Source organism: Aegilops tauschii, chromosome 2 (assembly GCF_002575655.3).
Source record: "Aegilops tauschii subsp. strangulata cultivar AL8/78 chromosome 2, Aet v6.0, whole genome shotgun sequence".
Lineage (NCBI taxonomy): Eukaryota > Viridiplantae > Streptophyta > Magnoliopsida > Poales > Poaceae > Aegilops > Aegilops tauschii.
Genome location: NC_053036.3, coordinates 23,301,202 through 23,326,835, shown reverse-complemented (window position 1 = coordinate 23,326,835; position 25,634 = coordinate 23,301,202). Strand labels below are relative to the sequence as shown.

At 45.5% G+C, this 25,634-nt stretch overlaps 2 protein-coding genes across 2 annotated transcripts in view; one reads left to right on the top strand and one right to left on the bottom strand.

Annotated features, from left to right (window-relative positions):
• Positions 1–25,396, top strand: part of LOC109760154 (bidirectional sugar transporter SWEET6b-like) — a 31,182-nt gene extending 5,786 nt beyond the window's left edge. The window contains exons 3-4 of the mRNA XM_020318986.2: positions 24,932–25,051; positions 25,176–25,396. Of these exons, the coding sequence (XP_020174575.1) occupies positions 24,932–25,051; positions 25,176–25,337 (282 nt within the window). The 3' untranslated portion in view covers positions 25,338–25,396. The remainder of the gene's footprint in view (positions 1–24,931; positions 25,052–25,175) is intronic.
• Positions 4,471–7,132, bottom strand: LOC120974331 (probable beta-1,3-galactosyltransferase 14). The gene is made up of 6 exons (XM_073509430.1): positions 7,087–7,132; positions 6,447–6,906; positions 6,030–6,185; positions 5,874–5,956; positions 5,725–5,794; positions 4,471–4,623 (listed from the first exon to the last, which is right to left on the bottom strand). Exons 1-6 carry the CDS (start codon positions 7,130–7,132, stop codon positions 4,506–4,508), a joined length of 933 nt encoding a protein of 310 aa, XP_073365531.1. The 3' UTR covers positions 4,471–4,505.
• Positions 25,397–25,634: the final 238 nt, after the last annotated feature.

Below are 25,634 nucleotides of genomic sequence, written 5' to 3'. Positions count from 1 at the left end.
GCAGGAGGTGTGGCCTGACACGGTGTCAGACTTGAAGCAGGAGGTGTGGCCTGACGCTGTGCCGGACTTGAAGCAGGAGGTGTGGCCTGACACGGTGTCAGACTTGAAACAGGAGGAGTGGCCTGATGCTGTGCCGGACTTGAAGCAGGAGTCTACTCACGCGTTCGTGAACTTGGAGGAGCGGGAGTCTGCTGACACGGTGGCGGATATCGAGGACGAGTCGGCAGACGCGGTGTCGGTGGACTTCGAAAGATGATGCAATCCTTTTTCCATAGGATGATACGATGTATGGCCTCTGCCAGTGTTTGCTCGTCGTCGCCTCCAGGAATGTCAAGCTCTAGCCCCGAATATGGGCCCACCACCTCATCAACCAAGACACGAGCATAGCCCACTGGAATCGGGGCGCAATGGAAGGTTGCTTCAGGGGTAATTGTAAAAGCAACGGCGTTCGCCACCTTCATGGATATGTTCTTCATTTTGAAATGTAGCTCACAGTTAGTGTTCTCTATGATGTCATCCACAGGGTATGTATCCAGTAGTGCGTCGCCCGGGGCGGAACCAACGCTGCTTCTCGGGATGGATGGGACGGTGCTATCCAATGCTGGATGATCATCCGCTTGCTGCTGCCGCTGCTGAGACCCCCTTTCCTGGCTAAGTGAGTCGATTTGCTGCTGCTGCTGCTGGAATTTGAGTGCCAAGTCCGCGTGCCTTGCATCTAGGCCTTGAAGGTGTTCCGCGTCCTGCTTCCTCTGCTCCTCCTCCAGCTTCCTCCTCTTCTCCTCCTCCATCTTCTTTCTTGCACGGGTCCTGTAGTCGTCGTTCCATTCCGAAAAGCCCTCATACCAGGGAATAACGCCCTTGCCTCGTGTTCTTCCCGGGTGTTCAGGATTTCCCAGGGCGCGCGTAAGCTCATCGTTCTCTCTGTTGGGCGTGAACACCCCCTTTCGAGCATCTTCTATTGCGTCAAGTAACTTCTGTTCTGCTCCTTTTAAACTTGCCTTCTTCGGAACCAGGCCTGTCTTCGGGTCCAACGCCCCCCATGCGCATAGAACCAAGTTCTGCACCTGGGGGGCCAGCTCCTAGTAACCGGAGTGACCCCTGCATCCTCCATCTCTTGGTCAGACTTATCCCACTTAGGGATTGCCACCGCGTAGCCACCTGGACCCAGCCTATGGAACTGCGTCTTTTTTGCGGTATTGGCCTTGTTTTTTCTCGACCGTTCCTTAGATAATTCTGATTCCTTGAATTTCACGAAAGTGGGCCAGTGTTCTCTTTGCTTCTCCAGTGTTCCCTTGAATTCTGGAGTCTTCCTTTCTCCAGCGAGGTAGTTGGCCCATACAGTTTTCTTGTGGGTGTTGAATGCAATTGCCATCTTCTTAAGAGCAGCGTCCTTGACTTTCTGCACATCTGCATCATGAAATAATCTGGTAGGGTGAAATGTTCCATCATAGATTCCCAAAGCTTTTGTTTTGCTCTGTCGTCGACCCAAGTAACATCTGGGCGTTTAGTTTTTGGCTCTTTCCATTCTTGAATGGAGATCGGGAGTTGGTCCTTCACAAGAACTCCGCACTGACGAACGAACTTGCTCGCAATGTTCTTAGGCGTGAGGGGTTCGGCACTAGCTTTGATGGAATCGATGTTGTACTTTACACCCTCCTTCAACTTTTTGCTCGGGCCGCGCTTTGTCCTGCTGTCTGTAGAAGCATATTTGCTTGATCCGGAGGGCTGAAAGAAGAATGATCGATTCGTTAATATATCTTCAAATAACAAAACATGTGATGATCACTAGATGCCTGCTTATATAAATATACCTCGCCAGTAGTCTTTGTTATTTCAAGATCAACACTGTATTCGTCATCATAATCATTGTCTGCGTCATCATAATCATAATCATAGTTCATGACTTCATCAGCTCGGTCGTCGAGATCGAATATCTTATCATCACCCTCCCCAGTATTGCTCAGATATTGGGAGCCGTCATTTGCTTCATTCAGATCATCTGGCCTGCTAGGACTGCGTATGATTTCGAACAGGGCCTCTTCTCCCTCTCTGCCGGTATTGTCCGCCATAGCACTGGCTAGGTAGGTAGCTAATAAAGATCGAATACTATAGAAGAATCTAGGCCACTCGCGGTTCCTCGGGCACGGGCGGTAGACACCCAAAGACAAGGAACCATCACAGGATCATATCTCCGGTAATCTGCCCAAAGAACCTGCCAGGTATTGGAGAACCTGACGTCCATAGCATCCATGTAGCGATGGACGTGCTCGTCCTCCTCCCTGACACGACGACGCACCACCTCCGGCGGGGCCGGCTCCCTCTGCACCGAATGTGGCCCACGCGAATGCCACCAAAGGAGATCAGGGTCGACGATGGGACCCGAGGCTGGGTTCCTCACCAAGCGTCGCGCCCCTCCAGGTAGCACCTCCCAGTGCCAGCCCGGCGGAGCCCAGTCCCGGACATGGGTCCTCTGAAGCAGGACGTCGTCGCGAACGGGTCGACGGCGAGGATGCGGGCCGGGCATCGTCGACAACAAATACTATATGCCGCAAAAGTAAAGTAACATTTTAAATGATTGGATTGTGATTTCTTATATGCAAATTCTAAATTTTGTAACTAAAAATATAATAAACTAAAAAAACATCGACCATATCTAAAACTAACATTTCTACATTTCTATAACTAAAATTGTATAACTAATTTTTCTTTAACATTTCTATATAACAAACATTTCTATAACATTAATACATAAAAAACTAACATTTCTATATATAACTAACATTTCTATAACATTAATACAGAAAAAGCTGAAAAAACTAATAACTAATAACTAATAACAGAAAAACAGAACAAAAATTGTGTATGTGTGTGTGGATGGTGTGTGTGTCACTACAGGAATCAGCTTCTTTGCCGTCTGCCACGGCGGACGGCAAAGGCATGAACGGCGGACGGCAAAGGCCTTTGCCGTCAGCCGCGGACGGCAAAAGGCTCCGGCAAAGTAGGCTACGGCAAAGACCTACTTTGCCGTCTGCTTTCGGCGGCTGACGGCAAAGGCGCCTTTGCCGTCTGCCGCGGACGGCAAAGAAGCGGACGGCAAAGAAGCGGACGGCAAAATGAGTAGTGTTAGTGTCCGTTAGGTGGCTAACGGCAGTCTTTGCCGTCCGCCAGCTGACGGCAAAGGCTGCAGGCTCTTTGCCATCTGTTGGCAGATGGCAAAGAGACCAAATAGGCATTAATTCTGTTTCTTCCTATATCAATTCATTTTCATAGAAAATCAAACACACACATATATATATATATATGACCAATATAGCATATCCACACATATTACCAATACTCATGAACACATATATATCCAACACATGGTACCAATATATAGTCATGAACACATATATATCCAACACATATCCATGAACACATATCCAACAAATATTACAAGGAATGATCTAAAACTAAATATCTATTTTCCTAAAAAACTATCTTATTACTAAGATCTTCTCCGGATCTTCTTCTTTTCTTCCAACCTGCATAACAAAAACACTAAGAAAGAGAGAATGGGTTAGGAGTAGAAATGTAGCATTTCACTTGGTGAAATGCAATGCCCTAGGAGCCAGTACTTGAGGTCAAGATAATCAGCCAACCAGACCAAGTCCCAACGCATCCAACCACCAGCAGCTTAGAAGAGATAACTATTAAGGAGAGCTACAGAAGACCTCAAGGTATACTTGAGGGATTATGTGCTCAGACAGCCTGGAAGTGCCAGGGCTAGTTCATCACAGCACAGGGATAGTCACATGTAAATTAAGCCTAAGAGAGGGGGGCTCAGACCAGCATCACTGCCCAAATCAGATGTACTATCTGTCTTATCAGTAGAAAACTAGGAAAGTAACAGCCAAAACCAAGTATAGCATCTGTTCATAGGCTATTAGAAAGAGACAAATAGGAATAGCCAAACCAACTATAGCATCTGTTCATAGGCTATTAGAAAGAGACAAATAGGAATAGCCAAACCAAGCTATGCATTAGAGAGATCAGGAGGGGAGCAAGGAGAAGCTCACCAAAAGGAGTTGTAGCCCAAGTAGGATGCAGCCACACCATCACTATGGTGTGACCAGCATCACAACCAACACCACCACAACAAGCCGGAGCTTGCCAGAGAGCACCACAACGGCGGCACCAGTGAGAGCACGGGCACGAAGGCGCCAACCAGGGGCACCGCAGCACGGAGGCGCCACCCAGGGGCACCACCGCGCCACGGCACATCCAGCACCGCCGGCGACGTGGGCACATCCAGCACCACCGCGCCACGGCACATCCCACAACCACAACCACGGCACATTCAAGTTGTGAAGTGCCATTCATGTGTCACTAACATGTGGCCCCAGGGCACTTTTTAGGTATACATCTTTCTGTGGTACCAAGTTAAAAAAAATCTTGGTACTAGTTGGCATGCTAAGACCCAAAAAATAATATTTACTGGTACAGTTTGGCGAGTTTTAGAATATTTACCTGTTGTTTCTCAGAGCAACTAAGCTTGCCACCACATCAGCTGATAAAGCATAAATAGGCCCATATGCATGAAGGAAGTATCCTGATCCAAGTAGGAAGGACTGTGGCTCATACCTGCGTTCATCAAAAGAGAACAATCAAAACAATAAGCAGGCAGCGACGAGTGCTACACAGTATAATTGCCCAGGTGAGCGTTCGCAAATACAAAAAACATATGGTATGAATTGCGCTCTTGTTCCCTCAACTTGTACACCGTATGTTTTATGTACCCCTAAACTTGCAGTTGCATTTCTCAGGTTCTTAACCAGTTAACCACACAATTTTTCTCTAAGTTCGCACTGTTTTTCTTAGACAGCCCCCCCCCCCCCACCCCCACCGGATCCAGTTATTAAATGGAAACACTATAACCAACTTTCTCCCGGCCATTACATACATGTCCATGCTAGTAGTACATACCCTATTCACTGAGAACAACAAGCTGCTTAACCTATTCTAAACAGTCCAGTACCTCATTCCATGCTAACCATTGCATTCCCTTCCAATACTCGAGCACAATTTTTGGCTCTAAAAGAAACATATCTCAGGAAGCTCAGAACTTAACTATGAAAAAATGCAGATATGAAAGTACTAGACCCAATCCAAAACAGTCAGCGCTAAACATATAAAAACAAATTTAGGCCCTTACAACAAATATTGCCTACTAGACCAATCCAAGTGAGCCCCACTACTTCTTTATATCCTATGATATGAAAGTACTAGATCCAATCCAAAACAGTTATCAGCGCTGAACATGGGAAAAAAAATAGGCCCTTATGGCAAATGTTGCCCACTAGACCAATCCATGTGAGCTCCACTGCTTCCATATCTCCTATGATAGGTGAAACAAGGATCACTGACGGCATCACTCCTTGCCCACCAGACAATGCCAACCATTTTGGTTTCAGATAACTATTACGAATCTTAACACAAATACTTGTGAGATCATAAGACTACAGTTTTGATGCACTACTGTTATGCCGTAGAAAAAAAATCACTTTTGGTTCAGGTTTTGCAATATTAAAATACATCTAGAGACATCCATTCCTCCAACAAGTATTTCCGAACGGAGGGAGTACTTTCCATATATTTAGCATGTAACAACATGTATTGCTTCTTAGAGTTAGACATCCTTCACAAGGAAAAGTGTTAGGTAAAAAATGAAAAGAAGAAACTAACCATTTCAATTTGGGATCAGTAAAAACAGGCCCCTTCTTCATGCATCCAATGTATGTTTGTGTATGTGTACCTTACAAAAAGAAAATTTGTGTATGTTGGTCAAAGCCACCGAGAGCATATATCTTGGATGTTGTCAGTTTCTTGCTCACCTGGTCTCAAGTAAATGTCATCATCAGCTTTAACATGGAAATCAGAATCGAACAACGCATAGGCAGCCTTAAAGAATGCTAACCTAAAACATAAGATCAAATCAGTTCCCATATGAAGAGATAACATAATGATATGATACTAGCTATACTGTTTACGTTTTGTATGGAAGCCTGCTATACTCCTCCTCAAGATCTAAAAGCACAAAATCATCATATTCTTCAACCTCTCTTTCAAGAGCTGCCATCTTAGACTTGTCATTGCTTTTGCCGATCACAAATCTGAATGCCAGACCAGCAGCTTCCTCCAACCTGCACTAAAGTGAACATGATGAGAATTGCAAGAGCACTTAAGCGACATCATCACTGGATAGAAACCAAAATAAAAAATAGTTGTGACAATCATCAAGCAACAGAACTTGGGCACGTTTACCACTAGAACTCTAGAAGCAAATGTACAAATTCCCTGTACAGAACAATAGATTGTCCAACTTCATGCATCATTCTTCGAACTCAGGAAAGAAACTAATTAATCACTATTTATCAGTAGTAGTGAGAAGAGTGCAGCATTTCAAAAGGAGACCCTGCCGATCGGAGGGGAGCCACGTCCGCCTGAGCGCCCGGCGGCCGTCGGAGCCGAACCCGGTGAAGATCCCGACGAAGGCCATGACCTTGTGCCTGCCGCGCGATCCGGTGGCGAGGCCCGCCGGGAGGTCGGTGGCGCCGCCCGCGGCATCCCCGGGGCGCCGGTCCCAGGCGACGGAGACTGAGAGCGGGTGCGAGGAGTCCGGGCAGCGGCCCCGCGGGGCCTCGGCGGGCGCCCGGGATAGGGAGACCGCGGCGGCGAGGAACCCGGCGAGGCCGAAGTGGAGGCAGGCCGCGGAGACGGCCGGCGAGGAGAGGAGGCGGCGGAGCGAGGAGCGGCGGTAGGTGCGGATCTGGTGGGCGTCGGGGAGGGGAGAGAGGGAGAGAAGAGATAACGCGCGGTGGGTGTGGATCTGGTTTGCCGTCCGCTGTTTTGTCTCTTTGCCGTCATCTAGTAGACAGCAAAGAGGGGGCGTTTTTTTCCGTAAACGGCTCGTTAGTGGGGGGCCACCTCTCTCTTTGCCGTCCGCCAGCTGACGGCAAAGATTCTTTGCCGTCCGCCAGCTGACGGCAAAGATTCTTTGCCGTCCGCCAGCTGATGGCAAAGATTCTTTGCTGTCCGCCAGCTGACGGCAAAGAAGTGACTGATGGCAAAGGCCTGTTTTGCCGGCGGCCATTTCTTTGCCGTCTGCTTTTGGGTAGCTGATGGCAAAGACCTTCTTTGCCGTCCGCTAGCAGACGGCAAAGAGCTGGCAGATGGCAAATTAGCTGATTCCAGTAGTGTGTGTGTGTGTGTATGTGTTGTGTGTGCAGGCGACGGCGACGGCGAGCCAAGGCGACGGCGCGCGCGGCGCGCGCGGCGGCTTCGATTGGAGGGAGAGGAGAGGGGGGACAGAGGCTCACAGCGCGGGCAAGGTCGAGGCGATGGCGACGCGGGCCGGTGCGGGGACGGGGACGCGGGCCTGTGCGGGGATGGGGACGGGCCGGCGACGCGGACGGAGCAACGGGGACGGCGCGGGACGGGGCGGCGGCGATGAAGCAGAGAGAAGTGGGAGCAAACTCACGAAATTTTCGTAAGTATTTCTTATATAGGATGGTCCTTTAGTACCGGTTGGAGCCACCAACCGGTACTAAAGGTCGATTTTGGCCAGGCCAAGTGGCGGGAAGCGCCCACCTTTAGTACCGGGTGGTGGCACCAACCGGTACTAAAGGGTGGGCCTTTAGTACCGGTTGGTGCCACCACCCGGTACTAAAGGGTGTGCGCTGCCAGGCGAGGGGCGCAGAAGTTTAGTCCCACCTCGCTAGTTGAGGAGCGCCAGGACCAGTTTATAAGCCCCTACGCGGGCACTGCATTGAGCTCCTCTCAATAGCAGGCCTTCTGGGCCTACCTCTCCTACTCCGCCTGTGGGCCTACTGGGCTTGCGGGCCTGCATCCTGGCCCAACTACAGGTTGGGTTTCTAGTCGTATGCAGGCCTCTCTGGCCCAGTAGGTGGGCTTTTTTATTTTTTTATTTGTTTGCTTTATTTATTTTTGGTTTATTTATTTTTGAGTTGTTTTTTTGCTGCATTTAGAGTTTCTTTGGGAATATTTTTGCTTTAGGTAGAAAAAATTACAAACTTTCTGTTAGTGCCGGTAGTTTACAAATTTGAATAGTTTACATTTTGAATTATTTGAAATTTGTGTGAATCACTAGTTTGTGAATAGCTTAACTTTGAAAATAGATTTTCAGTGATTCTTTTTTCTTATGTTTAATATTAGTGTGTTTTATCATTATATTCAATTTGGTAATGCTTAGGTTATTTAAAAAAATGAAATCCCTTTGTAACGGATGAGTTTTCGTCCGAAACCCTGATACTTCGAAAGAGATTGTCCATTTTACACACGAAGTGCATCCATTTTTTGCGGTAACCCTCTCTACTTTTTTGCAAATGCTATGTGGGTGAAATTATGATACCATGCCAACTTTCAACCTTTTCTGAGTTCATTTGAAATGATTTCCAATTTCAGGGTCATTTAGCTGAAAAAATCAGTAAATGCATGAAAGAATTTGTTTGCACATAAAATTTCTTCGCGTTTCAAATGCCAAAACACATAACTACCCTAACTATTACAGAGATTCCCTCCTGGGTGTGAAATATCAAACTCCTCATAGACTTATAGACCTGTGTACACTCATAAACGCATTAGTCCCTTAACCTATAAGTCTTCAATACACCAAAATCACTAAGGGGCACTAGATGCACTTACAATCTCCCCCTTTTTGGTGATTGATGACAATATAGGTTAAGTTTTCAACGGGGATAAACATATGAAGTGTAAAAACTGATATTGAGGAATTTGATTGCAAGATATAGAAGAACTCCCCCTGAAGATGTGCATAGTGAGGAATTTGCTTTTGAAGCAATGCACACTTGAAGAGTAGAATCTTGGAGATCTCCCCCTATATCTTGTAATTCATACACGCATTTGACATATAATATGAAGAATTTGAAATGCATGATGAAATATGGTGACTGATGTAATTCAGCATGCGTGCATTAACATTAACGAGGAATAAGCATGCAGAAAAGCATCGCAAAAGTATCAGGCCACCATAGAGTTTAAGTTTACAACTCAATCCAGGAAAGTCATTAGGAGAACGAGAGTTGTAACTTAGCAAAAAAAACGCCCATATAAGATAGACCCGCTTGAAGACTAACTCTTCACCCCCTTTGTCATCGAATGACCAAAAGGATCGAAAAATGAGGACTAACGCCCCTGAAGAATATCAAGTTGATGAAGGAGCGCCAGCGTTGTTGGGGTCGTTTGTTGATGTAGGGCCTCCCGCAGTGTCGTCCAAGTCTTCATGCTCATCGGTGTCGCGCGATGAAGAGTAGGAGCTGGCCACCAAGGAAGGAACCTTGACCTTCTTGTATTTCTTCGGTGGAGGTGCAGACCAGTCAAAGTCCTCCTTGAGACCCATATTCTTCAGATCTTCTTCACCATATGCATGTGACAGAATAGCCCAGGTGCGATCGAAGACTTCATGGAGGTAGTAATGGTTTTCTTCACTGCATTATGTGTAGCAGTCATGTTGTGAAGAATTGAACCAAACTAACGCTTAAACCATTTATTGTTTTGATCCACCTTCTGGTGAAGACTTAGCAGAAGCTCACGGTCAGTCATCACACGAGGAGCAGTGGCTTGAGGATTTGGCTTGGAGGCATGGGCAGCAGAGTCATGAGTGGTAGAGTCATCATTGGTGGAATAAGATGCAGCTTTACGAAACTGACCATCCAATGGACGAATGCCTTCATCAATAACAGCTGGTGCCTTGCCCTTTTCATCAGCTGAGGAATAGGTCCGCTTGAGGACTTCAATCGGGGGCAAGTAGCTGAGGTGATTCTGAAAATCAGCCTTGTAGTTGAGTGAAGACCTTGTCCTGAGGAATCTCATAATCCAAGGTGCATAAGGCTTTAGCTCAAACGGAGAGAGTGCAACATTTGCCAGAGTCCTCATGAAGAAATCATGTTAATTGACAGGAATGCCATGAATGATGTTGAAAACCAGATTCTTCATGATGCCGACAATTTCCTCGTTAGATGAGTCGTGGCCTTTGATTGGACTCATAGTCTTCGTCAGAATGCGATAGACTATCCTTGGTACATACCGCAATTCTTTCACGAGAAATTTTGTCCTTGAGGCTTGACCAGGTTTCAATGGCTTCATCAGCACTTGCATATTGTGATCAGTAAGCTCATGCTCTTGGTACATGCAACGAGCTCCTTCAGGTGGAGGACTGATGGGCAGGGCGTGAAGCAATTCAGAGGCCGGTGCCTTGTAGTGAGTGTTTTCGGTCATCCAGTTCAAAACCCAGGAATTCACATCGTCAGGATCTCCTGTGATGTGCAATGTTGCGTAGAATTGAAGAATGAGTTCTTCATTCGAATCAACTATGTCTTTGCAAAAGTTGAGGAGGCATGTGTCATGAAGCACACCGAGGACAGGTGTGAAGCATGGCAGCGATTGCATGTCCACATGAGGAATATGCTCGTGGTCGAAGACTTTGTCCTTGTTGAAGAGCACTGAGGAATAGAAGTTGGCCTGGCTGGCGGTCCAGAAGCGCTTCCTTCTAAGATGAGCAGAATCGTAGGGATTGTAGTCAGTGAAGAACACGTGCTCGCCGAAGAAATCATCAGTCTTGAATTTTTGCTTCTTTGAGAATGGATCCTTTGGCTTGGGCTGAGGAGTGTCAGTCAATTGCATTATCACCTCAGGAATCACAATCTCAGGTTCTTCAGGCTGAGGAATTTCAGCTTCTACTCCAGTAATAGCCTGGGTCTTCATTTCTTCATTTACATTTTCTTCAGCACTAGTGGCTGGAATTTCTTCATGGACAGACGGTGTGGCATGTGGTTCATCAGATCCCATTTGAACTGTAGTTGCTGGGGACTGAGGAATTTGATGCAATGGTGTGAAGAGTGGAGAGTTGGGGTGCTTACTTTCCCAAAAGTCATCATTGAGCACGGGTGTGGTACAGCCAATGTCCACATCTTCATCTTCCATTTCTTCAACGCCGGCCTCTTCAGCAGTAAACTGAGGCATAGGCGAGGAAACAACTGGTGTTGAAGGGATTTCATCCACTTCCATTTCTTCATCCATCTGCTCTGACGAAGCAGCAGAAGGATTTTCTTCATCAGATCCGCTAGGGATCACATATTCTTCATCAAAAGGAACGATTTCCTTTGATGGCATGCTGGAAACAGGAACACCATCAATTGGATTTTCAAATGAGCTGGTCAATTTCTTCATCTTCTTCGGAGCTGAAGAATCTGATGAAGCTGATGCTTTCCTTTTCTTCACTGCTGCATGCTCTGCAGCCTTTGTCTTCTTCACATCTGAAGCAGATGGAAGGATTGGAGTTGGGGTAGGCGCAGGAGGAGCAGAGGAATGTGGTTGATTTTCTTCAGGCACAACTGATGCAGTTGCCCTGACCTCTTCATTTTCTTCAGGCGCACCACTAGTGGATGCCCTGGCAACTTCTTCAGAGGCTGGAATGCAGTCATCAGCCCTGGAACTCACATTTTCTTCAGCAGCCTGAATGTCATCAGCGGTGCTGGTATGTTCTTCAGTCGGCTGAGCAGATGCTTCAGCCTGAGGATTTTCTTGTTGCGTTGGAGCTGCAACATTTGAAGTGAATTTCTCAGTCAGTTTTACAAACCTGACCTTGGCTCCTTGCCAATCAGCATAGTAAGCATTGAAATCATCGCTGAGGACTTTGATTTCAGACTGGATCTTCACAAGTTCGTCAGTTGTCATAGAGACAACGTTTTTCCTCAGGAATTTCTCCTTCCTGTACTGCGCTTTCTTGATCTGCCTGGCCTTTTCAAATTTCCATTTCTCTTTTTGGATGAACACAGTTAGCATATGACTTTGGCCAGGAGTGAACTTGAAATAAGGCATAAGAGTGTTTGGGTCCTTGTGCCAGAGATCAATGTAGTCGAGGATCAACTTTGGATCCAAAAGCAGAGGCACATTTGTGCCCTTGGCTCTAGCGGCCCTGACTTGCCTATCTCTGATGATTTCGGCAAGTTCCTCATCATCAGCTTCGTCTTCTTCAGACGGCACTTGGAAGGCGACCTGCTTCTTGGGAGGACTTGGGCGAGAACCTCGTCCAGCAGTGGTCTTTGTCTTCAGCAGAGAGGGCCCCGTTGAAGAATTTGGTGCAGCTGAGGAACTAGCAGAAGCTCCTGAGGAAATAGAGATGCATGTAGTCCTTTGGCACGTGGCAAGATGCACAGGTGCCGAGGACTTGGTCGGAGTAGCTGTGGACTTTGGAGGAGGAGCTGAGGACTTTGGAGCAGGAGCAGCATGAGGAGTTGGCCGTGAGGGCTTTGAGGATTCTGGTCGTGACCGCATTGCTGAAGTACTTGGCCGTGAGGGCATTGAAGAAGAAGCACTTGGCTTGTGAGCAGGCTTCTTTGACATGACTTTCTTAGGCTTGACAGAGGCCTCAGCGGCAGCAACAGCAGAGTCTTCTTTGAATTTCCTCAATGCTTCTTTTGCCTGTTTAGCCAACTTGGCCTGGCGCTTGGCCCATTCATCAGGATAGTCCTCACCGCGCTTGAGGGTGGTGGGATCATCTATTTGGCCAGGTGCCAATGGAGGTCTTGGGCATGAAGGATTGAGTGCGAATTTCTTCATGTATTTGGGAGTAACATATCTGTACTCCCTCCACTCCCTTGCCCATCTCCTCTCTATCCTCTGTATGCGCACCTTGCGCTGATTCTTGTCCTCCTTACCAAACTTGGCCTCATCAGGAGTGCAATAGTCTTTGTATATGTCATCAGGGATTTCAAAGGCAGTGTTGATTTCAGGCCTCTTTCCTCCTTTCTGTGGCTTCTTTCCATCAGCCATTTTCTTCAACTGAGGAATTTGAACAATGGAATTCTCTGAAGAAGTATGCAACTTTTCTTTAAGGAACGCTGCAAATGAGTTAAGTTGATGAGAACCTAGTGATTCAACAGCGGACATGAGTACCTGTGAACAGAGTATAGTTGCGAGGAATTTGGAGAGGTCATATGCGTTCTCAGAAGGTTTTGTAAAAAAGAACAAGTTTGAGGAATATGACCAGACGAGTCTTGAAGAATTTCACTAAGCGTTCTTAGTCTTAGGTTCCAGAGTTGTACAGATCAGGAATCCGCACAATTGAGGAATCTTGAAGAGAAATCATAGCTTAGAGAAAAGAATCAAGATCAGATGACATGTGAGGTGTTTAGTGTGCGAGGATTTGGAGAAAAACATCTTTGAGGATTTTGTTGAAATCATTTGAATCAAACAGGGCAGTAAAAGTAACTTTTAATTACCCTGAACGAAGAACACGACGAACTGGGATGTGGAGATGTGAAGTTCGTCAGTGCAGATCTTCCACGCCCTAACTTGGCGGAGGAAGACGGCTACGGCGGCGGCGGAGTGAAGATTTCCGCGGCCGGCGTGAGTACGACGGCGACGAGGTCGAGGCAGTGAAGCTCTTCCTCACCGGCGACGATGAAGTAGCGGCGGCGCTAGGGTTTGAGAAGCTCGAGGGGGAGAGAGGTCGAGCAGAGTAAAGGAAGTGAGGAAGGGGAGGGGGTACTTATAGCCACGGTGAAAAACTGTTCGCCCGAAGAATTTGGACGAACGTGCCCCTGACCCTTGTCATTCGCTTGACATGTGTCACCCACGTACTGAGAAGTGGAGATCATGTGAGATCGTGGGTGAATAGATAAGTATTTCATGGGATGCGGAACGGTTTGAGCGGCAAAACCAAAAATTTGGATAAGATAAGTTTTAACGTTCCGTTCGCAAATTCTTCAGCTGACAAGGACACAGTGAAGATTTTGAACGAGTTTCAAATAGAACGCACATGAATAATTTGTGAATAGATTTGGTTGAGTATAGCATAGAGGGGAATGGTCCGATCACATTCACTTAGCAGAAAACCAACTTGAAGAATTATCCATAAGTGAATGCTGTAGAGGACATAAACTCATATATATATATATAGCCAATGAAGAAAAACGACAGAAACATTGAAGACAATGCAAAGTTGAAGAATTTGAACAACTGAGGAATTTCAAAAAACGAGGAAAAACTCAAATTGAAGATTTTCAACTTTTGGTGGTGGCGTGTCCCACCGTATACGAATGATGATTTCAGACACCGCGTACAATTGTCGTAGGGTTCTGAGAATCAAATTCTTTGTTAATTTCTTCACACTAAGAGTGTTATTCTTCATTGATTAAAGAAAACCTTTTCTTCATGTGTTGCACATCTAAGTCATCAATTTTGCATAAGTGTTAGGATGAGTGTCCTTTTCAAAGAACATTCGAAGATTCTAAGATATTTAGCTCACACCGCAACTTGCTAAATCTCTTCTCATCCAAGGGCTTTGTGAAGATATCGGCTAGCTGTTCTTCAGTCTTCACATGCTCAATAGAAATGTCGTCCTTCAACACATGATCACGAAGAAAATGATGACGAATCTGAATGTGCTTTGTCTTCGAGTGCTGAATTGGGTTGTGAGCAATCTTGATGACACTCTCATTGTCACAGAAGAGAGGCACATTCTTCACGTTGATGCCGTAGTCCTTGAGAGTTTGCTTCATCCATAGCAATTGAGCACAGCAAGAACCAGTAGCAATGTACTCAGCTTGAGTAGTAGACTGTGATATGCGGTTCTGTTTCTTCGAGGACCAACAGACCAAAGATCTTCCAAGGAAATGACATGTACCAGATGTTGACTTGCGGTCCACACGATCACCAGCATAGTCAGAGTCAGAATATCCGATGAGATCAAAAGCCGAGCACTTGGGGTACCATAATCCAAGTGTTGGTGTGTGAGCTAGATATCGAAGAATATGCTTCACAGCCTTATGGTGTGATTCCTTCGGTGTAGCTTGAAATCGGGCACACATGCAAACACTAAGCATTATATCTGGCCTAGATGCACATAAGTACAATAAAGAACCAATCATGGAGTGATATACCTTATGATCGAAGTCAATACCATTTTCATCAGTGCACAGATGGCCATTTGTGGGCATTGGAATTTTGAGGTATTTCTCCTGAGATATTTCCTCAGTACATCCTTGAGGTATTTCTCCTGAGATATGAATATGCCATTGCGTTGTTGACGAATTTGAAGACCTAAGAAGAATTTCAATTCTCCCATCATAGACATTTGATATTCTTCACTCATCATATAGGCAAATTCATCACTATAACGTTGGTCAGTACAACCAAAGATAATATCATCAACATATATTTGGCACACAAACAGTTCACAATCATAAGATTTAGTGAAAAGAGCAGGGTCAAGTGAACCGGGTTTGAAGCCTTTCTTCATGAGGAATTCCTTCAAAGTATCATACCACGCCCGAGGGGCCTGCTTGAGGCCATAGAGGGCCTTATTGAGTCTGAAGACTTTGTCAGGATTCTTTGGATCTTCGAAACCTGGGGGTGAGCAACATATACTCCTTACTCAAGCTTACCATTGAGGAACGCACTTTTCACATCCATTTGATATAAAGTGATATCATGATGGTTAGCATAAGCAAGTAATGAGCGAATAGCCTCAAGTCTAGCAACATGTGCAAAAGTTTCATCGAAATCAATTCCTTCAACCTGTGTGTAGCCTTGAGCTACTAGTCGTGCCTTATTCCTCACCACAAGGCCATTTTCATCTTGCTTGTTGCGGTAGATCCACTTTGTGCCAATGATATTGTGCTTGAGAGGATCTGGACGTTTGACCAGTTCCCAGACGTTGTTGAGCTCGAACTGATGTAATTCTTCTTGCATGGCCTGAATCCACTCAGGCTCCAGAAATGCTTCATCTACCTTAGTGGGCTCTGTGATAGAGACAAAAGCATAGTGCCCACAAAAGTTAGATAAATGTGAAGCTTTTGAGTGTGTGAGAGGACCTGGTGCTTCAATGTCATCGATGATCTTTACAACTTGCACTTCTTTTGCAACGCGAGGATGAGCTGGTTGTCGTTGACGAATTTGATCAGCATTTTCTTCAGCACCATTTTCTTCAGCATTTTCTTCAGGTGTATTAGCTCGACGTTCTTCACGTTCTGGAATGAATTCTTCAGCAGATTGTTCGGTAGGAATGACAGCCTCAGTAGCCTTGAACTTGATAGTTTCCTCAGGAGACTGTTCATCTAGCACAGGAGGTAGGTGCTCTCTTTGCGAGCCATTAGTTTCATCGAACCGCACATCTACAGTTTCAACAATCTTGTGAAGAACATTGTTGAAGACTCTGTAGGTGTGCGAGTCCTTTCCGTAACCAAGCATAAAACCTTCATGTGCTTTCGGTGCAAATTTAGCATTGTGAAGAGGATCTCTAATCCAACATTTAGCACCGAAGACTTTGAAATAACTCACATTGGGTTTCTTGTCAGTGAGGAGTTCATAGGCAGTCTTCTTGAAGAATTTGTGAAGATATACCCTATTTATGATGTGGCACGCAGTATAAATTGCCTCAATCCAGAAGTGATGAGGCATCTTGTACTCATCAAGCATAGTACGAGCCATCTCAACAAGAGTTCTGTTCTTGCGCTCCACGACGCCATTCTGCTCAGGAGTATAAGGAGCAGATAACTCATGAGTAATACCAAGTTCATCAAGATAGTCATCAAGACCAGAATTCTTGAACTCAGTTCCATTGTCACTTCTGATGTGCTTGATCTTCACACCAAAGTTGGTTGAAGCCCTCGAGGAAAATCGTTTGAAGACATCCCGCACTTCATGTTTGTAAGAGACAATATGTACCCAAGTGTAACGAGAGTAATCATCAACAATAAAAAAGCCATAGAGAGATGCATCATTTGTGACTGCTGAGTAATGGTTAGGACCAAAGAGGTCCATGTGAAGCAATTCGAATGGTCGAGTAGTGGTCATGATAGTCTTTGCTGGATGCTTGGCCTTGGTCATCTTTCCAGCTTCACAAGCTCCACACAAGTGATCCTTGAGGAATTTGACATTCTCAATGCCAATGACATGCTTCTTCTTTGCAAGCGTGTGCAAATTTCTCATGCCTGCATGACCAAGTCGTCGATGCCATAGCCAGGCTTCTGAAGCTTTTGCAAGTAGGCACACGGCTGGTTGCAGTCCTGTAGAGAAATCAACAATATAAAATTCTCCTCTCCTAAAGCCTTCGAAGACTTTGGAATTGTCAGCTTCCATAACCACAACACAACGATACTTGCCAAAGACAACAACCATATCAAGATCACAAAGCATTGAGACAGACATGAGGTTGTATCCTAAGGACTCGACAAGCATGACTTTGTCCATGTGTCGATCCTTTGTGATCGCAACCTTACCTAGACCCAATACCCGACTTTTGCCTTTGTCAGCTAAGATGATATGCTTCAGATGCGATGGTGATAAGGGAGCATCCATCAATGGATTCTTGTCACCAGTCATGTGATTTGTACATCCACTATCGAGGACCCACTCAGTGGCTTTGGGTTGATCATCCTGCAGATGAATTAGTGCAGCTTACGAACTCATATACTTCATCAGTGATGAATATGACATCAATTCATCAGATCAATTTCATCAAGCAATGCAACAGATAAACCAGTATGAGGATATGAGAAATGAGAGTTCATTTCTTCATGATTAGCCTGCGTCCTTTCAGGCAATTTTAGGTCTCCAGCAAATTCTTCAGACGTTTGAGCACGTCTGGAGACCTGACCCTGCAGAAGAGATTAGTTCTTTTTCTTCACCACCCACATCTGAAGGGGTGGCAAAGAGTTCATCACTCTGTGAGCTCCATACGAGAAAGGTGGCATAGAAGCCAATCCATTTTGTTTCACATAAGAGAAGTTAGGGTAAGCATATGAATAAGCAGAGAAATTCTTCGAGGACTTAAGAACATAATGGTTCGAAGAATAATGCTCATATTCATAGCCCTTAGCTCTTCCCTGCGAAACAGAGTTGTTAGCATGATGATATTCACATGAGGACTTTGATCCTTTTGATGAATATTATCCACGTGAGGAATTTGGTCCGTATGAGGACTTGGATCCATATGAAGAATTTGGTACATATGAAGAATTTGATCTGGGGTTCCTACTCTTCACAGGTGGTGTCATGAGGACATTCACCTGAAGACTTTCAGGGCACCTTTTGGGAACCCAGATTTTCTTCATAGGGGAACCGTTCCTGCAGTTAGTGCCAACATATCTAGCAAATACTTCACCATTCTGATTTTTGAACAGTTTATAGTTGGAGTCAAATGACTCATCAGAAGAATGAGGAGATTCACATGTAAAGCCAGATAAATTGGATGGATCAACTGGAGGTCCCTTTGCAGCAACCCATGAGGTTTTGGGGTACTGCTCAGGCTTCCAATATGTACCATCAGCATTGAGTTTCCTCTCAAAGGCAATACCCTCTTTCCTAGGGTTCCTGTTGAGGATCTGCTTTTTAAGCACGTCACAAAGAGTCTGATGCCCTTTGAGGCTTTTGTAGATGCCTGTCATGTACAATTCCTTCAGCCCTGCATCGTCAGTGATACTAGCAATGTCCTCAGATGATGAATTAGTGATAGCAGAGACTGTTGAAGGATTTGTAGCATTAGAAGCATTTGAACATTTAGGTGAAGAATTAGCAGTTTCACGTTCAATGCACTTCAAACATGGAGGGACAAATTCTTCCTGAGAAGCGCTGATTTGTTGAGCAAGTAATGAATCACGCTCCTTCTGAAGATCTTCATAACTCACTCTTAGCTTCTCAAGATCTTGCTTTCTCTGAAAAATTCATAAGAAATCTTCTCATGATCACATAAGAGAGTGTTATGATGACCTTGAAGGTTGTGAAACCTAGTCTGAAGTCTCTGAAGATTTTCAGTCAAGGTTTTAGTGCGATCCATTTCTTCACCCAACATATCATCACTCTTGTCTAGCATGTTTTGAACCTTTTCAAAAGCCCTTTGTTGTTTCACAGCAATCTTAGCAAGTTTAGAATAGCTGGGCTTGAGGTTTTCATCAGATTCATTCTTACTTGATTCAGAGGAGGTATATTTGAGTACCTTGGCACCATTTGCCATGAAGCAATAGGTGGGAGCATAGTCATCATTGCCTTCATCAGCCTTGTTGGTGAGGTCATTTTCTTCAGAGTTGAAGATAGACGTTCTGACGAATGCAGTAGCGGGAGCTAGGCTCACCACACCGGATTCGGACTCCTCAGACGCCTCCTCTTCCTCATTTTCTTCAGATTCAGCCTCAGAGTCCATTTCCTTGCCAATGAATGCCCGAGCCTTCTTGGAGCTGCTCTTATTGTGAGATGAAGACTTTGTGGATTTTGATGATGAAGACTTTGAGGATTTCTTCTTTTGCTTCGCATCATCAGAACTATAATCCTTGTATTTCTTCTTCTTTGATTCCTTTTCCCACTGAGAACAATCTTGAATGTAATGTCCAGGTTTCTTGCATTTGTGACAAAGCCTTTTCTTGTAGTCACTGGACGAGGAATCATTGCTCCTTGAGGGTCTTCCAAAGCGACCACGTCTTGAGAACTTCTGGAATTTCTTCACGAGCAGTGCTAGTTCATGGCTTAGTTCTTCAGGATCACCAAGGCTGCTGCCAGAGTCTTCATCTTTAGACTTAGAAACTGCCTTGGCCTTCAGTGCATGTGATCTGCCATAGCTCGAACCATAGAGGTCTCTCTTTTCAGCAAGCTGGAACTCATGAGTATTTAGCCTCTCGAGGATATCAGCGGGATCAAGTGACTTGAAATCAGCACGTTCTTGTATCATCAATGCCAGAGTATCAAATGAGGAATCAGGCGATCTCAACAATTTCTTCACCACCTCATGGTCGGTGATGTCAGTGGCACCAAGTGCTTGAAGTTCATTTGAGATGTCAGTGAGGCGATCGAATTTTGTTGAATATTTTCATTGTCGAGTCTTTTGAAGCGGTTGAAGAGATTGCGAAGAACATCAACTCGAGAGTCACGCTGAGTTGAGACTCCTTCATTCACTTTGGAGAGCCTATCCCAGATAAGCTTAGCAGTTTCCAAAGCACTCACTCTTCCATACTGTCCTTTGCTCAGATGGCCACATATGATATTCTTCGCTTGAGAGTCGAGTTGCTTGAATCTCTTCACGTCAGCAGCATCCAGAGAAGGTGTGACAGAGGGAACACCATTTTCCACAACATACCAGAGATCGTTATCAATTGCCCCAAGATGCATTCACATCTTATTCTTCCAGTAGGGGTAGTCCGTCCCATCGCAGGTAGGACACCCAGCAGAGACCTTGATCATACCTGCGGTCGACATAACTAAAACTCCAGGCGGTTAAACCAAAATCACACAGAACAAGGGAGTACCTTGCTCTGATACCAATTTAAAGTGCGTTATATCGACTAGAGGGGGGGGTGAATAGACGATTTTTATGAATTTTTCACTGAGGAATTTGCGGGTGAGGAAATTCCTTAGCGAAGAACTACTTGCAGCGGAATAAGTACTCAAAAGTAAACATAACAGAACACAAGCATGGTCATCATGATGAAAAGAAGACTAACACAAAGTACAGAAAGCGTAAACACAGGATAGCACAGGATGAAGACAAACAGACTGAAGAAATTGAACTGAGGAAATTGAGAAATTCTACAGTCAAAGTCTTCAAACACAAATATGAACAAGCACACAACACAGTTATGAGGAAATGAAAGAGTTGAGGAAATAGTACCAGTAAGCTTGGTGAAGACAATGATTTGGTAGACCAGTTCCAATTGCTGTCTCACTTGTACATCTGGTTGGAGCGGCTAGGTATTTAAACCCGAGGACACACAGTCCCGGACACACAGTCCTCACCGTATTCTCGTTGAGCTAAGGTCACACAGACCTCGCCCAATCACTCGTGGTAAGTCTTCAGGTGACTTCTGAACCTTCACAAACTCGGTCACTCGGCGATCCACAATTCCTCTTGGATGCTCTAGACCATGACGTCTAACCGTCTGGAAGAAGCACAGTCTTCAGAGGTAAAAAGCGTCGGATCCACCAGGATCAATCTCTTCAGTGATGCTCAATCACTTTGGGTTTGTAGGTGCTTGGGTTTGGGTTTTCCTCACTCGATGATTTTTGCTCAAAGTCCTCGGAGGATCGGATGATCTCAAATGACAAGTGTCAGTTTCTCTCGGAGTAGCCAACCAGCTAGTGGTTGTAGGGGGCGGCTATTTATACCCTAGGGAGCAGCCCGACATGATAAGACATAAATGCCCTTCAATGATATGACCGTTAGGTGGGTAGATATTTTGGGACAGCTGGCGCATAGCACAGCAACGGTCGGTTATTTGAGGTTCAAATTCCTCAGGGCTATCATGTTCCTCAGTGTGTAGGCAATCCGCACTGGCGAATTCCTAACTCCTTAGTCAGAACAAATTCCTCAGAGACCAGAAGAACTTCGTCCCTGTCACTGAAGAATATGACTGATCTGTATGAGACTTTGAATGACTTCACTCGAAGGGATTGGTAGGTGTAGGATTTTGAGTTGAGCATCACTTGGAAATTTTTCCTTAGTATTTCCTCGACCCCCTTTAACAGTACCCCCTTTAATAGTACGGTGTTTCCTATGACTCAAGAAAGAGAAAATGAAACTACGAAAATAGAAGTCTTCACGCTTCATGTTCCTCGAATGAATACCAAGTCTTCAAGGTCACACCAATTTCTTCACTTTCAAAGTCTTCAGAAAGTCTTCAGAAATTCAAAGTCTTCAGTTGAAGAACTTCATTTTTAGGGGTGGACTTTCTCTGTAAATATCAAACTCCTCATAGACTTATAGACCTGTGTACACTCATAAACGCATTAGTCCCTTAACCTATAAGTCTTTAATACATCAAAATCACTAAGGGGCACTAGATGCACTTACACAACAACCCCTTCTGGAGCCAAGTTCAATGGTTGAACAATTTTCTTCGGGATTTTCTATGTGATATCAACAAATACAAACAAAAAGGAAAAAAAAGGTGAAAACTGTGTTAGGAAATAAGAGGAAAAAAGCAAAACATATTTGCAAAAAATAAAATATGACAGAACACATAAACCTCTCGTTTCTATGCATCTCCTTGAAAGTTCTTGCATGTGCGTACATTTTTTTTGTTTTCCATGCAACGTTTCCCAACACATGCAACTGGCCCCGACAACTTTCCTTCCAACCCAGACCCCCGGTTTCGCTTGGATGTGCTGAGTTGCGATTGCGCTGGGGTTTGGGCGGTTGCAACTACAACAACAAAAAAACCTAACAAACAGAAAATGGAAACCGATTTCATCGATGCCGACAGCCCTCCGCCCGACCCCCGGTTGCGGTCATGTTATATGTCTTGCAATTGCGCTTGGGTGTGTCGAGTTGCGATTGCGCTCGGGTTGGGGCGGTTGCAAGTACAAAAAAATGGAACCAATTTCATCGGCGCCGACAGCCCTCCGCCCCGACCATCGATTGTGCTTGGGTGTGCTGAGTTGTGATTGCACTTGGGTTGGGGTGGTTGCAACTACAACAACAAAAAAACCTAACAAAAAGAAATGGAAACCAATTTCATCGACGCCGACAACCCTCCGCCCGACCCCCGGTTGCGGTCATGTTATACGTCTTGCAATTGCGCTTGCGTGTGCTGAGTTACGATTGCGCTCGCGTTGGGGCGGTTGCAAGTACAAAAAATGGAACCGATTTTATCGGCGCCGATAGCCCTGCGCCCCGACCCCCGGTTGCGCTTGGGTGTGCTGAGTTGCGATTGTGGTCGGGTTGGGGCGGTTGCAACTACAACAACAAAAAAGCCTAACAAAAAGAAAATGGAAACCGATTTCGTTGACGCCGACAACCCTCCACCCGACCCCCGGTTGCGGTCATGTTATATGTCTTGCAAATTGCGCTTGGGTGTGCTGAGTTGCGATTGCGCTCGGGTTGGGGTGGTTGCAAGTATAAAAAAATGGAACCGATTACATCGGCGCCGACAGCCCTCCGCCCTGACCCCCGTTGCGCTTGGGTGTGCGAGTTGCGATTGCGCTTGGGCTGGGGCGGTTGCAAGTACAACAACAAAAAACCCTCACAAAAAGAAAATGGAAACCGATTTCATCGACGCTGACAACCCTCAGCCTGACCCCCGGTTGCGGTCATGTTATATGTCTTGCAAATTGTGCTTGGGTGTGCTGAGTTGCGACTGCGCTCTGGTTGGGGTGGTTGCAAGTACAAAAAAAATGGAACCGATGCCGACAGCCCTCCGCCCCGACCCCCGGTTGCGCTTGGGTGTGCTGAGTTGCGATTGCGCTGTGGTTGGGGCGGTTGCAACTACAAAAACAAAAAAACTAACAAAAAGAAAATGGAAACCAATTTCATTGACGCCGACAACCCTCCGCCCGACCCCCGGTTGCAGTCATGTTATATGCCTTGCAATCGCGCTTGGGTGTGCTGAGTTGCGATTGAGCTCGGGTTGGGGCTGTCGCAAGTACAAAAAAATGGAACCGATTCCGTCGGCGCCGACAGCCCTCCTCCTTGACCCCCGGTTGTGCTTGGGTGTGCTGACTTGCGATTGCGCTCGGGTTGGGGCGGTTGCAACCACAACAACAAAAAACCCTAATAAAAAGAAGATGGAAACCGATTTCATCGACGCCGACAACCCTCCGTCCGAGCCCCGATTGCGGTCATGTTGTATGTCTTGCAAATTGCGCTTGGGTGTGCTGAGTTGCGATTGCGCTCAGGTTCGGGCGGTTGCAAGTACAAAAAAATGGAACCGATTTCATCGGCGACGACAGCCCTCCGCCCCGACCCCCGGTTGCGCTTGTGTGTACCGAGTTGCGATTGCGCTCGGGTTGGGGCGGTTGCAACTACAACAACAAAAAACCCTAACAAAAAGAAAATGGAAACCGATTTCATCGACGCCGACAACCCTCCAGCCATTAGGACTTGGGTGTGTTGAGTTGCGATTGCGCTTGCGTTGGGGTGGTTGAGACTACTACAAAAAACCCTAACAAAAAATGGAATCCAATTTTCATCGACGCCGACAAACCCTCCCCCCAACGCCCGGTTATGCTTCGGTGTGTTAAGTTGCAGTTACGCTCAGGGGGAGGGTTGTACTAACAAAAAACTAAGAAAAAAATGCCGTCGCCGACCACCTTAAAGTTCAACCCAGACACCTGCTTAAACTTATTCCTTCCCGTGCATGGAATGTTCTGTTGACAAAACAAGAAAAAAGAAAAAGGAAAAACATGAAATATATCAAAAAAAGAAAAAAATGCTTTCATGTTAATAAAATGACGGCAAGAAAAAAACAATTAAGAAAAGAAGAAAAAAGATTACCGCTGAAGCTTCAGAGTCATCATGGATAACAATGTGAAAACTCTGCTCGTTATCGCTCCCACAATGCGAATGGCAGATTGGGCACACCATCCTACATATACGGGGAAAACACAAAAACATGACCTTGGGATGAATTAGAACAAGGAAAAGGTATTACACAAAAATGTGATGTAGAAGAAAACAAAAAAACAATAAAACTGTTAAGGTCTGCATTCCCATAACAAAAAAAAACAAAGAAAGGGCATGACACTACAATACTTGAGGCCGCTGATATAAATATTGGAGCAATGTGCAGCAGCCAGGATTTCTTGCTTGCCCAGAAAAAGGAAAAATTGAAGCCACTCCGTCAGCAACAGATTTGCTCATAAAAAACTAGCAGATCCTATTCTAGGCAGGCCTGGGCTTTTGAGTCAAGAACAGTCCGGGCCGGACTGCAAAGACAAAAAAAAGGGGCCGGGTCGCGAGCCAAACACCAGACGGGCGCGCACACGTCGCTACGAAGCTCTCCACGTTGACAAACACGAATCACGGCGCAGCTGGATCCGACGGTTGGAAAAGTGAATGAGACCAATCTATTTCTCATTTGAATGAGTTTTAGCAAAACCGAATATATTAAGATGAAAGTAGTAATATTGTACTGCTCGCTTGCAGGGCAAAGTGATCAGGACCAAGAGTGTGGGGTACATGCCATTCTTCCTGTCGCTGGTGAACTTCCTCAACGGCTGCTGCTGGACAGGCTATGCGCTCATCAAGTTTGACATCTACATCACGGTATGTACATACAAATACACAAAGACGTCAGAAAAAGAAGTCGCAAACCCAGCCAGACCTACAAATCAAGAATTGCTTAGCGTGCATCTTTCTAACTGTTATGTCCTCTTTAAATTCTTTGCAGATCCCCAATGGCCTCGGTACAATCTTCGGCCTCATCCAGCTGATCCTCTACATTTACTACTACAGGTCGACCCCCAAGAAGGGCAAGAATGTCGAACTGCCCACCGTCCTCACAAAAAACGCCATTACCAGTGGCAACGTCTCCGTAACCGTCGAGAAATAAGCTGGCTTTGTTTTTAGCCCTAACGAATTTGTGCAGTTAATACCGGATGATACTTCAACGGGTGTGATGTTAATTAGTACCTCTTTGTTAGCTAGTAGAGTCTGAGTTTACCTTTAATTTCGTGAACCGTTGTTGTTTGTCCGAGACTACTAGTGCAAATTAGAAGTGTATATCCCTGATATATTATGACAAGGACACCTATGCAGTTGAACATGATTGTTTTCAATCTACTGTTACATGATGACACGATGGATTTGTTAATTACTGGGTGTGATGGCTTTCTTAACTTAATTTCAT

Coding starts and splice junctions, on each gene's coding strand:
- LOC120974331 (XM_073509430.1), bottom strand. CDS start 7,132: ATGGCCGCCGGCAAAACAGGCCTTTGCCATCAGTCACTTCTTTGCC. Junction 5,957..6,029: donor AGCAGGCTTCCATACAAAAC/GTAAACAGTATA, acceptor CTTATGTTTTAG/GTTAGCATTCTTTAAGGCTG. Junction 4,624..5,724: donor ACTGATCCCAAATTGAAATG/GTTAGTTTCTTC, acceptor TGATGAACGCAG/GTATGAGCCACAGTCCTTCC.